The 14620-nt window shown below is 43.9% G+C and overlaps 1 protein-coding gene across 1 annotated transcript in view; it reads right to left on the reverse strand.

The window, feature by feature from the left end:
• The window catches only part of DMRT1 (doublesex and mab-3 related transcription factor 1), a 103959-nt gene that overhangs the window by 30178 nt on the left and 59161 nt on the right, over positions 1-14620 (reverse strand). The window contains exon 4 of the mRNA XM_007466759.1: positions 11359-11503. Coding sequence (XP_007466821.1) covers positions 11359-11503 — 145 coding nt within the window. The remainder of the gene's footprint in view (positions 1-11358; positions 11504-14620) is intronic.

Consider the following 14620-nt stretch of genomic DNA (forward strand, 5'->3'; position numbering starts at 1 on the left):
CATCGGCAGGCGGACTCTCAACCACTGCGCCACCAGGGAAGCCCGTGAAGCAACTCTTAAACTGCCGAATATGCTTAGCGGAAGCATTGCTCCCCTCCACCCACTGTTCATTTCCGCCTTCTACCCCAGTGCCCAAAAATGGTGGTTCAGAGAGGATTTAGATGAAGCCCGAGGCTGCCAGATTTAGCAAATAAAAACACAAGGTGCTGAATTAAATTTAAATTTCAGAAACAAATAATTTTTAATATAATAAAATACCGTGAACATGCTTATTAAACATTAAAATAACGTTTGTGGTTTTTGTGACATTTAACTTTAACTGGCCATCCTGTGTTGATCTTACAACACTAACAAAGTGATCGCGTTGGGCTGACTAACGGCTATTCTCCCTCCTCAGGCACCACGGCCAATGGGAGACTTCTGGCCCCTGTCCCACCCCACCCCCAAGGCCAGCACTGCACACCTGCAACAGTGTCCTGTGCCACTTCCGAAAGCTCAGACGTGGCACGGTTAGTCAATCTCCAGTAAGAAGACACTGTGACTAAGAGGAAACACAGCCAGGAAAAAGAGCAGAGGGCACTGGCGGGAAGACTATATTCACCTCTGCATCTAAAGTGGGGGGAACCCCTACCCTAGACTTGGTGTAAACGGGGGACAGATCCTGGATTCTGTGCACTGCCAGATGTGTGAAGACCACAAATAACCCTGCTACACTGAAAAGAGAATTTAAAAATATGTGTGTTAAGAAGATGATCATGGGATTGCAGGGCCTGCTGTTATCTCTGAATATTATTTTTTTATGGAGCTCATTTTTAATATCGGCACTTTTAGCGTGAATGTAAATAAACCTGATCACGCAAAAAACTCAGTGTGTTCTTTTTTTTTGCCGATTTAAGCTAAAACACCATCAATGTTCTCTTAGAAGCAGCATCTTTCAAGATAACAGAGGCAGCACTAGGCTTTTGATACCCACTAAAAAAATAATAAATAAACAACTGACTTTTGAGCCCTCCCCCCAAGGGCATGTATTCAGCTCAACAGGCCAGGTGCTCAAGAGCAGATGAGGACAGTCCTGTGGGGTTTCTTCTCTTTGCCCTCCTGCCAAGGGATCATTCCAGTACCATAGTAACCCCAGGAAAGACGGGCCCTTTTTTTTGTAAGAAAGGATGGTAAATATGACCATGTTACACACAGCAAAATCAAACCCACTTCTATGATGAAATAACCATCTACTCTAGTTCCCCCCAAAGATTCCGTTGACGCCAATTTTAGTGAACAACAGTTGGAAGGGACATAAAAGCTGGCCACCATTCTTTACACAGAAGCCAAACTGGAACCTAACCCCAGCATATATTGTATACCCATGTATATGTGCAAGATGGGAAGTATATGCCTATATATAAATATAAATACATATAAAGCTAACTTTCAATGCTCGGAAAACAAAAGCTATCCCCATATAACAGCCAAATTCTGACATAACTCAGTTTGGACACCTCATCTGGTGTGCACTGCACTCATTCTCAGTGTAAACCCTGCTGCGCCGGGCAATGATATACTGTAATGTCACATCGCAATCTGGATTTACTATAAAGGGCCGCGGACGAGCTTCAGAGCAGTAAACACTGCAGCGAGGTGTATTTCACACTGAGCTGGTTTTTATGAAGAACACTTCACCGCCCAGGCACGGCACCTGGATGATGGATGGTGAAAGATGCATGACAAGCTTCATCCTTGTTTGTAAATCTTAACTGTTCCCGCTCACTAACTCTGAAGGCAATTTTCAAAGACAGCGGCAGACAGAAGGACAGCACAGCTTTCCTGAAGGTTATTCAAGTTGTACTTGGCCTGGGCCGGGCCTCTGAGGAACCAAGGAGGGAACATAAACTCCGGAGTTACTCCACACCGCGCCTGAGAAAAACCGCTGACGCCCTGTGGGCTCAAGTCAGAATCAAATGAGGAAATCTCACACGTGATCATGTTGGACGCTCTGCCCAGAGCGGCCACTGTCCATCCAAGTTCATGCCCATGTGAGTGCTGCCTCTTCAGGATTTTTAAAGACAAGGGGTCATGGAATGAGTAACAGAATAAGCAGACTTGATGGTGTGTCATGTGTCCACAATAGATGGGGTTCCCTCCACTGAACAGGCGGGTAGGGGGCCTAGCGTCACACCTGCATCCCATCAAGATAAAATTACCCCGAAAACACGGGCCAGCAGTGTCTAGTTATTGTGTTCAATCTGGTTCTGTCAGGACACTTGGGAGTTCCTAAAAGTGTGCTTTCCAGAGCTCTGCCCTTTCCGTGTCCCCTCCTGACTGCTGCAATCTTTAGCCCAAAGGAAAACCCCAGCAAAGGTGCCCTGTTTTTCAAGAACAAGTTAAAGATGTAAAAGCAATCTCATGATAAGCCACTGACAGACTAAGTAGAATGTAAAACACTGTCTCTCTCAAAAATTATCTGGGGAAATTCAACAGGCCTTTTATTCACACTAATTTTAAAATAACAACCATGTCTATGGAGGGGAAAAAAAAACTTTTAAAAAGTGGTTTCATTTCAATTTTCACTTTTAATTTCAAAGCTAATAACTAGTCATTTAATTTTGCAATGTCTGCCTTTGCCAAATATTACACTTGCACTTTACTCCCTCCTGTTAAATAAAAAGAAAATTCAAATATCACCGCAAAATTAAACAGTGACTTTACCATGTCAATCAAGTCATAAAGGTGTTTTAAAGTTTACATTTACCTTGGGGAATAGTAATGTAAATACCACACCTGATACCCTGTGGATTTTTTTCTTTCTTTTTTTTTTTTTTTTTTTTTTTTTGGCGGTACGCGGGCCTCTCACTGTTGTGGCCTCTCCCGTTGCGGAGCACAGGTTCCAACGCGCAGGCTCAGCGGCCATGGCTCACAGGCCTAGTCGCTCCGCGGTATGTGGGATCTTCCCAGACCGGGGCACGAACCCGTGTCCCCTGCATCGGCAGGCGGACTCTCAACCACTGCGCCACCAGGGAAGCCCCCTGTGGATTTTTTAAGGCTGCTCTCGGGGTTTTTTGACCAGCTAAGTCATCACTGTGTTCTCAGCTTTTCCACCTGCCATGTGGAAACGAGGAACCCCTTCTCTTCCCTACTTCACAGGCATTGTCTCCATACCTCAGTGTCCTCGTGTGCAAAATGCGGATGATACTATGATGACAAGACTCAAATGAGCTATCCCCACAATGTGCACAGGGCACTGTCTTACAGACAGTGTGAGAAGTACAGGTTTGTGAGAAAAGGAAAAGGAAAGGGAGGGAAGAAGAAACCACAGGATTTACCAGCAGAAAGAACACCAGGGAAGCAGTTCAGAGACCTGAGCTCCTACACTGGCCCCTCTTCCTCAACTCTAGAAACAGGCTCAGAGATGGCACGGCATCCTGCCTGCAACTCCACCCCGTCTCTCTTAGCGTGAACAGTGATCAAGCTTCTCCTGACTTCTCATGCAGGGCTGTGTTATCAATCAAACACCCGTCACAGGCAAAGATTTAAGTCTTTAAAATTCGAGCTTTTCAAAGGGAAGATTCTGCATGATATAAATGCAGGATACGTTGCAGCCTGGGGGTTGCACCCCACGTTTTTCCATGACCGATTTATTTCATCAAGTGCTTTATCGGAATGCCTAACTCTGGGCCAGGGAGGCACCAGCAGAAAGAATCCAGAGGCCAGTTTCTTATTCATACAAGAAACCATGAAACATCCCAGGAGTCCCCTGAGAACATGGTGTCACGCTAGGCACCTGGAAGACTACAGAGATGAATGAATGAGATCCCTGCCCTTCATGTGTGAGAATATACACCCTGGTAATTCTTGCTCAAGTACTGCAGTGAGTGAACGTCTTCCTTCCACGAGTGAGTCTGACATCCTTCAGGTAGGCCCTGGGAAGTGCCTGCTATTTCTAGACTGGTGGTGGCCTTGTCAAAAGGCAGCATGTTACACAGAGGACATGTTAGACTCCCATCAGCTCTCTCTCTTTTCGTGGAGGGAGAAAAAAAGTTTGAAAAGAAGACAGAAGCCAGGTGTGTCCTCATCCAAGAGCATTTCAGCTTGCCTTCTATACTATTCTTTAGGTATAAAGGGACCTGCTGGTGTCCTTCTATATTCCTCTTCCCTGGTTGTTTCTTCGGAAACATACTGTATATGTGATATATTAAAAATAAGTCTTCAAAGCTGCCGTTTATCATATGCTTAAAATAAGTGTGCTTCGTGTTCCTTACTCAGCAGGCCATCATGTCTAGCCAATTTCAAGAATCACAATACACACATGGCTCATTTCAAGCAGGGTCCCTGTAGAGCTAAAAACACAGCCTCCTTGATGACTGTGATCACCTTCATTTGTACGGCCCAGTGCCAGGCACTTGCTGAAATGAAAAGATATATAAGAGATGGTGATGGGTCTTCACGTGAGATTAAGGGAGTTGATAGCTGCTGCCATGCTTTCACATAGTTTTTTTGTGATCCATATATAAAAATAGATAAAGCTCTTATTACCTTTTTTTCAACCTTCCAGATGAGGGATCTAAAGCTCTAAGAGATTAAACAAGCATCTTACAATCCAGCCCAGAGCTGGGGATCTGAGCCAGATCTTCCCTCCTGGGGGGGTCCATTCCTTTGCACGCATCGGCCTCCACAGTCACTGCCAGTGAATGGTGCACTTACCTCTCTGTTCAAAGCTAAAGCTGAGAATAAAAAGGTCACATAAAGAAAACAGGTTTACCAGCCAAGTGCTCTTTTCTTTGAAATTCAGCAAAAGATAAGTCATTTCCTAAAGCGCCAAAGCTTAAACTCAACACTTTCTAACTGTTGCATAAAACTCATTCAGCTTTCTTTAAAAAGCAGGGAAAGCAAGGGGTCAATGTTCTTCTCTCCTACAGGCGTGCCATACAATTCAAAGCAGAACATACACAACAGAAGCAGCCCTCAGATTCCTTGGCCTGCTCTCCCTCCTGTCTGAGGAAGACTAAAACATTTCCAGAAGAGCTTTCTCCCCGACAAGAAGAACTGCCTGAAACATCAACACAACCCTTGCAGAAAGGAATGGTGGAAGGAAGATCACCCTGCTCCTCTTGTTGCATGTGTGATTTAAAGAGCTTGTCTGCACCCGGGACGCGAGCTCATCCTCATAACACCTGTGTGGGCTCGACAGGGCCCAGCTCCTCCCGCTTCTTTAACAGGTGAGAAGACTCAGGCTCCCAGAGAAGAGCCTGAAACCCCCAGGGCTACAGCTGCTCAGTCGTGGCTCCCATTCAGGTGCTGAGCACAGAGCTACCCCTTTCCTACCCCGGCCCCGCAGCTGCTCAGGACAGCTATCACATCATCTCACATTAAAGGCAGCTTTGGGGTCCTGGATCATGAGTGAGGAGAACTGAGGGTGCTTCCAACAGGCAGCACAACCTCACTGTTCTCACCTGCAAAACGGGAAGGTTCGACCTCAGCATCTTTTGCTAAAATCCAACTCTAACGCCCAGCATTAAGCAAGTCCATTCCGTGGGTGAAAGCTCAACCACTTTGCATTTAGTTATGACAACCGTGGGGAAGGTAGCATATGCCATCAGTGAAATCAGGCACTTCTAGATTCATCGGCCTACAAAATTGCCAATGCTGAATGCATTCATAAAATCCTATTTGGGAACACAGAGGCCTCTACAAGCTGCCCAGACATTACAGAGAAACATGAGGGCTTCAACTCAGGGAGACCCTTCTGCTGACCTTGCCATCTGACCTTTGGGTAAAATGTAAATGCTCTGCATCTGGCCTCAGAGCTGCTCACATCCTACGTGTGTCAGATGACTAATACGTAAATAGCTCGTGATAGGTAATAAGCGTCCAAATGTGTGTTTCTGTCTCCTAAGAACAGCAGAGTTTGAATGTAAAGGGTGAGTGTGCACAGGAGCCTGCCATTTATCTGAGCTGGAAGCGGCCAAAGATCCAGAAGAAACAGGAGGCACCATTTCTAACTTCCAAACTGAGATCACAAAACGTTATAAATAGACAAAAAGATCGAAGCATGTTCACCTTTACCATTTTAAATCTAAACCTCTTTGCAAGTGTTGTCCAGCTACACATACTCCGAGAACTTATTCAAGAATTCACCTGTAGAGAAAATGCCTATTTACAGGTATGAAATGCCACCTACCTGTAGACATGTGTGCATCTACTGACACAGAGGTGTTGCTGTGCAATCTGCCTCCTTATCCCAAGTTGAGGAAGCATCATTTCCAGAATGCTCCTACCACCACTTCCTGAAACACCTGCAACCGTTACTATGACCTGGCCACACTTACACATAAACCAGCCTTCCACTTGGGCAGTAGGTCAGTGTTTCTCAAACTATCTGCAAGGAAGGGCCTGTTTTGTTTAAAATTTTTTTTCAGTTTCCAGTCCACCACAGTCTGATGCTTTTATAAAATACAATAAAAATGAATTACTAGAATCATAAGCCAAAAAATGGAAAATAAGAAGTGCTGGCTAGAGAAATTGGAACGCTCATACACTGCAGTGGAATGTAAAATGGTACAGCCACTGTGGGTAACAGTTTGGAGGCTCTTCAAAAGGTTAAACACAGAATTACCATATGATCCAGAAATTCCACTCCTAAGTATACCCCAGAAGAACTAAAAACGTATTCAAAGACTAGTACATTAATATTCATAGTAGTACAATGAACAATGTCAAAAAAGGGTGGAAAGAACCCAAATGTCCATCAACTAATGAACAGATAAACAAAATGTATATCCATACATGCAATCGTATTAGGCTATAATAAGAAATGAAGTACTTATTAGATGCTACAACTTGTATGAACCTTGAAAATATTATGCTAACTGAAAGAAGACAGTCCAAAAGGCCACATATTATATGATTCCATTTACACAAAGCATCGACAATAGGCAAATCCATCGAAACAAGAAAGCAGATGAGTGGTTACCAGGGGCTGGTGGAAGGGAGAATGGAAAGTGACTGCTTCACGGGTATGGGGTTTCCTTGTGGGGTGATGGAAATGACTTGGAGCTAGATAGAGGTGATGGCTGCCCAACACTGTGACCTACTAAATGCCACTGAATTTTGTACACTTTAAAATAGTTAATGGTTAATTTTATGTCAGGTGGATTTTACTTCAATATAAAAATGAATTGCTAGGAAAGTGAAAGACAAAAACTACGAGCCCCAATTTTTTATTGATTCAACATAGAATTGCTCTGTCAAATTGCTGTTTACTCTTAATTCCTCTGCTTATCTCCTCTTAGACCAGTAACAAAGCATGTGCAGCCCCACTCTGGGGACCACTGCCCTACAAGGGGTGCCCTAGGGGATCCCACCCCACCTCGCTTACTCAGAGACATGCTATCGTCCCTGACAATTATGCTCCCACACATACCTCGCATTAGCTAATCTTTATAATAACCTATTATGATAACCCCCTTCTTTAAAGAAGAGAAAAGGAGCTTCCTTGAACTCACCCCCTCCTCCAGGTACTGCCCCATTTCATTACTCCCCTTACAGCAAGACCCCTTCAAGAGCTGTCTACACTCACTGCTCCAATGCTTCTCTCCCACATGCTCCTGGACGCACAGTCAAGGTATGGCCCCCACCTCCCCACCACAGGGGCCACTCATCAAGCCGCTGATCATTTCTACCTTTCAACAGCCCATGGTCAATTCCAGTCCTCAGCTCATCTGACCTCTCAGCACTATTTGGCTCAGTTTTCTTCCTACCTCACGGGTAGGAGAAGGTACCTACCTGACTCTCCCCTGCTGGTCTTCCTCATCTACCAAACTTCTCAAAGTTAGAAGGCCTCAGAGCTCAATCCTTGGTCCTTTATTCTTCTCCATCGATACTCACCTCTCCAGGTGATCCCACCATATTAACTTCAAATGACATCTACGCACTGAACGCTCAAGTTTCTATTTCCAGCAGGGAAATCGCCCCTCAACTTCAGACTTCGTACATCCAACTCCTACTTGACGATCCACTTGGATGGCTCACGTACATCTCACACTTAACACATGCAAAATTAAACTCCCAATTCCTGCAAACCTGTTTTTCTCATGGTCTTCTTTACCTGAATAAGTGGAAGCTCCATGTTTCTACTTGATCAGATCAAAAATGATGGCGTCATCCTTCACTCCTCCCTTTTCATCCCATCCCAAATTCATCACCGAATCTTTTTGGTTCTATCTTCAAAATGTATCTAGAATTCAACCCTCCCACACTGCCATCACGCCCACCCCGACTAAGCCACTGCCATCTTTTGCAAGCATTATGGCCACAGCCTTCTAACTGGTCTCCCTGCCTCCGCCTTGCACCCCTACAGCCTGTTCCTAAACAGCAGCCAGAGTGATCTTTAAAAACCACAAGCAGGGGCTTCCCTGGTGGCGCAGTGGTTGAGAGTCTGCCTGCCGATGCAGGGGACACAGGTTTGTGGCCCGGTCCGGGAAGATCCCACATGCCGCAGAGCAGCTGGGCCCGTGAGCCATGGCCGCTGAGCCTGCACGTCTTGAGCCTGTGCTCCGCAGCGGGAGAGGCCGCAACAGTGAGAGGCCCGCGTACCGCAAAAACAACAACAAAAAAACCCCACAAGCAGACATGTCACCCCTTTGCTGGAAACCCTCCAGTGGCTTCCCACCTACTTGAGATAAGAGCCAAAGTGCTTGCAGTGGCTCACAAAGTCTTACACAACCAGGCCCCACCATCTCTGATCTATGTCCTAACACTTTTCAAGACATAAAAAAAGGCTCCTAGCCTTTTTACAAAGAAAAACATTAAACAGTAGCAACACAGCAAAAGGAAAACTTTCCCTGTAATTCTTTTCCCCCCTACATTCTATTTTCATGTTGCAATCTTCAGCAAAACCAGAGGAAAACCTTGAACTTGGACTCATTTCTTTGGATGGTAAAGTACGGTTTATCTTTAAAGAAACTGAAGAAAAATGAATTTAGTAGGCAAACTTATACTTAAATGAGATTTTAACGAAAACATTAAACCTACTGAAAAAACTGTTTTTCAACTTACTTACAAATCCCCACCTAAAATAACTGATATACTATTTACAAATTGTAATTTATTTATTAATGCAACCAACCAAAGGACCTCAATGCAAACTTGATAGAACTGATAAATGTAACTGGTTATCAGCCAGTCTCTACCACCTTCTCACAAATGACTATACTGATGCCCCCATCCCCACCCCCGCATCCTGCCACTAGCCTCAGCCCCATTTACCAGAGGGCCTAAATGGCCCCCACTTGTGTTGATGCTGATGATAAAAATGAGGGTCCAATGTCCCAGGAGGTGATCCTGAGGTGTTCCTATTGACCCCCAACCTTCTCTTTCCCCACCCCTTCCCACCTGCTCTGTAAAACATGTCATGCAATGTAGGAGCCCAAGACACCATATATTTGGAAGCCGCATTTCTTTAAAAAATAAGCTAAGGTTTGGATTTCCTATTAATCCATATTCTCCTTCCCCATGGCAATTCCGAAGTAGATATTACTGAGATTCCACTATATTTCTTCCTAGCTCACTCCCCCATGTCTGAAGAGAGTTAGAGAAGGATCAGAAGGTTAAGCCTGAGGTCTCCTCACACCACACTTTCAAACACACTCTTTCACCAAAAAAGTTTTAGGAAATCCTAGGTGTTATTCACCCCGTCTCTCACCAGGGACACTGGTCTTTCTTTTTCCTGGACTGTAACGTCTCTCCTTCTGAGCCTTTTCCTTTTCTGCCATAAATTCAAATGCCTATTGGTCCTCTCCAAATTCCTTCCTCTCTGCTCTAGTAAATTTCCTCTTATCTTTTTGTCGCACTGCCTTGCTCTGAATTTACACCTCTTGTCTCAAGAATGCCAATGCTTCTAAAAATATTCCACTATTCCTAGAGCAAGGAGCTCAGGCAATTTCTTCCTGAAAGTAAGTTTCAGTCCTAATTTTCTGTATGAGCAAATGTATTTTGTAACTGCTCCATCCCTAAACTCTGGCTCCATGAGACGATGAGTTAGGATTGTGACCTTTCGGGATTGTGTTTTCTTTATAGAGCAAGCTTACTTAAAAACCATACCTGACTCATTTATTCCTTTGTTCATTCACTCCTTCATTCATCCACTCAGCTGATGAAAAACAAATAGGCATCATAGCAACTAAAAAGGTACATAAAATGTGTTGTCTGTTCTTAAGGAGCTTATAATTCACATAAATATACAGAATCAAAGGCAGTATAAAAGAAGGACCACATGGGCAAACATTATACGGTATGAATATTTACATAAAGAATTGTGTTTGTCCGTTCCTGGCAAAAAGTGATTATTAATGGGTCAAAGTGCAATCAATAATATGTACTTCAGTCTATAGTTCAAACCGGTCAGGTTCCCTCGACCTATGTATTCCATATTAACAAAATCCTTTATTTTATTTTAGTATGGTAAATAAAGCTTTTTTAGACTTCACTGTTCTGAATTTGGAAATCAAAGCATGGTTCTGATTCTCACTCTCTAAGCACTCGTTTTACCAAGAAGCCAGTTCTTTATAGAGAATCACGTTATTGAGAAAACCAGCTTCTTTTGTCTAGCAGAGTCAGTTCTAGTAGTCAATTTCTCTACCAACTCAATCACTATTGCCCTGATTTCCACTTACTGCCTCAATTGTGTATGCTTCTCACTTTCCTAGATCAAAAGATGATGCTTAAATACAAAGAACTTAAAAAACAGGGCCTGGAAACACAGCAGCCATAAAAGACCAGCCTATCATCACAGTGTAAACATTGGGGAGAAAGTTAAAATTGGAGTTGAGGAATTGTGTATTTCAAAGTGCTCTGGTTCATTAAACAGTCATTTTTTATTTTAAAGCCATTACATCAGAGTTATTTGCATTGCTACTGCATAAACTCTGAGATCTATTATATTCAAAAATGTTTTATTATGTTATTTTATTTCCTCCCGCAAAAGATGAATACACCTTCAATTTTAAATTGGAAAGGTTTTGGAAAACGATTCTTCAATAGACAGAGATTCATTTCACCAAAAATATCAGGACTTGAACCATATTTAAAGGGCCCCTGATATTACATATTGATCCTCCAGAAAATACATCTTTCGCTTCTGATGGTAGTCTCTATCTTATTCTTATCACTCCGGGTGTCCAGAAAAGAGAAACATGATATTAAGAATCTAGCAAAGCAAAATCATTCCATAACTGAATACTTTAAAGGATACTATACAACCTTTCCAACAGCTGCTGTCTGGTAAGCTATTAGAGAGGACCAGAGACCCAGTGCTGGGCAGGTAGCCTCTCCCTACCTCAAATCCAGGCTGCGTAACCAGGAACCTACCGCTCGGTTTGGATTCCGAGTAAGAGAGGCCGTCCTCAAAGGTGAAGATCTGGGACATGCTCTGGCCCAGGTAGGAGGTAGGTGGGTAGTAAGAATGCATCCTGTACTGGGAACTCACTGCGTGGAGGCTCTCCGAGTTTTTCATCTGCTTAAGAAAAAAGAAGGAATATATTGAAACCAAAGTTGCCTATTATAAGAATCACCTAATTCTTTAAATTAAGGGAATAGCTTACTAAAGTTGGAAGTATCCTCACCCATGAATATGCCCCTCCAGTGCACAGACCCTAGAAATACTAGAACTGTGAAGCCTGAACTCCTCGATGCTGGAGGCCCCTCTAAAGTATCCCTCTAATTCCATCTGGTCACAGGATGCTTGACTAGTAAGTACAAAAGAGAACAGGGCAGTAAAACCAGAGAGCGCTGCTTAGGAGCCAACACAATTCTCTGAAACACTGACCAGCACATTTGACCAGGAGCAAGTTATTTAACTTCCTCACGTTTCCTCCTGGGTAAAACGAGCATCTTACACCTTGGTTACCTTACAGTGTTCACATCAAGAGAATATTTAAAAAAAAAACACGCAAGCCTTGTGTGAGCGTCAGCTGTTGTCGTCAGCATGAAGCCGTGCTGGATACTGTCACTCAGAGCCCATTCCCACCCCCTCCTATGCTTTTCCCTGTAGCAAGGAACGGAAGTCTGGGATCTGCTTCTTCCAGATTCTCCTGTCACCAGGCTTCTGGAGGTGATTTGGATTCTGCTAATAGGACATAAAATGAGATCTGATAGGCAGAAGGGAGGCACATGCTGCTTCTCCAGCAGTAGTGGCAGCTGACACTTGGCAGTCATGCCTTTTTCTGGCAATCAGACGCTGCCTTTGGGACCATCAGGCAGCTTTTAGGTAAGGAGCAGTTCCCGTAGCTTCCTGACCTCTCATTCAAGGCTAAGGAGATGGAAACTCCAGGCTTAAAAGGGATCCCCACTCTTGCTTTCCTGGCTCTTCCTGGCCACTTCCATGAACAGTAGAATTGTTCTGAATCCTGCACAGACCCTGGTACAACAGTGAGCACTAAACACATGATCAGATAGATCTTTACAGCAAGAACAGCTTGATCTTTACAGCTCAACTAACAGCTAGACTTCAAGTACATATACTGCCTCTTAAAAACTAAATTCAGGTGGTATTAACTTTATTTAAAAAGTCAACACGGGCTTCCCTGGTGGCGCAGTGGTTGAGAGTCCACCTGCTGATGCAGGGGACACGGGTTCATGCCCCGGTCCGGGAAGATCCCACATGCCGTGGAGCATTTGGGCCCGTGAGCCATGGCTGCTGAGCCTGCGTGTCCGGAGCCTGTGCTCCGCAACAGGAGAGGTCGCAGCGGTGAGAGGCCCGCGTACCGCAAAAAAAAAAAGTCAACATAAGGGAATGTTCAAGGATAAACCAATTCTGTTTAAGAATTAAGGCATAATTTCAAAATCACATTTTTCAATCAAATCTTTAGAATACTACTTGATAAAGAAAATAGTAACAACTTGACAGAGCCTGGCAGGATAAAAGTAGGTACTGGGCTTCCTCAAGATTTACTATGAACATCTAAATTCTGGACAATTTCCCAAGTGATATAGGCCTAAGTAATATGTCTTTGCTTGGTGGAAAGGCCTAACTCCCTGATTTCTCTGTGCTAATCTGAGAAGCTCAAGGGATTCCTTTTTGACCCTCCCAACTGCTCCCCAGCACACACGTCTGTTCTAATGGGTGGATTATTTCTTCTTGCAGAAGCAAAGAAAACTCCATTCCACTTATTTCCTTACAAGTTAAGTTTATCTGGCAAGTTCCCTTTATCCTTTCTAGTTTGTTTTTCTGACGCATATAAAATGTTATCTCTGGGGGCTTCCCTGGTGGCGCAGTGCTTGAGAGTCCGCCTGCCGATGCAGGAGACGCGGGTTCGTGCCCCGTTTCGGGAGGATCCCACATGCCGCGGAGCGGCTGGGCCCGTGAGCCATGGCCACTGAGCCTGCGCGTCCGGAGCCTGTGCTCCGCAAATGGGAGAGGCCACAACAGTGAGAGGCCCGCATAACGCAAGAAAAAAAAAAAAAAAAAAAAATGTTATCTCTTCTAACTCAATCACCCCGCTTTCATTTTCTACCATTATATAAATCTTTACTAAATAAGAGGGCAGGCAAGCTGTACTTGGAAATAGCCAAAGGGGAAAAACCGTCTGCCTTTAATGAGTGAGCCCAAGTCAGAAGCCATTAAGGAGCCGTGAAATCATTTAAAGTGAGGATCAATGGTCAGTTTACTGCACAGACCCAGTTATCAATTAGCCCAGTGCTTCCCAGGGCTCTCTTAATGTGTACTCAAATAGCCAGGGGATGCTGTTAAAAAGTACACTCTGATTCAGCAAGTCTGGGGTGGGGACCTCACAGTGTGACATGCTCTCAATCAGCATCTCAATCAGGAGATGCTGATTCTGCTCAAGGGACTAGAATAAATGATCCTTTCTCTCATACTTGGAGCCTTTAAGGGCCATGACCAAAGGAGGACCTTCTAAAAAACCTCTTTTGAACAACTGTTTTACAACCATCAACTTTCCACCGGAACTGAGGGAAGGTGGAAATCATGTAAAAAACATTAAAATTTTTTTCATTCTTTTTCTTTCTATATATGAGATTCCCCAGAGCTAAAGGATTTCCTTCAGGGGTCTGCTGCCATCTAACATGGCTGCAGCGGGACTAACAAACTCAGACGCACTTTGCATCAAAGAGCCACTTCTTCCTCTATAGACCTCTGTCAAGTCAACCACACAGTCTAAGTAATGAACGCTGAACTAGAGGCTAAGTGTCGACTTTTAAGTACAAAGCGCCGTGATGTAACCCAAGGAGCCTCCCCGCTCTAGGTGGTGAGTTGGGCCCTTCTCCTTTCAGTTTGACAGTATCTTCCAGTAAGTTCTTCAGGAAAAATGCTTTTCCGTTTTGCCCACGTACGAGAAAACTGACAGGACTGACCCTGCAAGGCTCTGCAAAATACTGGATTTTTTTCTTTACTATGAATTTTATGTAAAACCTCTTTTTAAAAAAGTTTTCACTGTGAGTCTAGAGTAGGAATTGGCAAACATGTTTTGGTAAATGGCCAAAGAATAATTATCTTAGGCTTTATAAGCCACAGGGTCTCTAGACAAATCAGAAAATGAATGGACATAGCTATGTTCCAATAAAACTTTATTTATAAAAATGCACCCTGGTCCTCAACCTTCACTCTCACTAG

This window comes from Lipotes vexillifer, unplaced genomic scaffold, assembly GCF_000442215.2.
Source record: "Lipotes vexillifer unplaced genomic scaffold, Lipotes_vexillifer_v1.1 scaffold948, whole genome shotgun sequence".
Taxonomy (NCBI): Eukaryota; Metazoa; Chordata; class Mammalia; order Artiodactyla; family Lipotidae; genus Lipotes; species Lipotes vexillifer.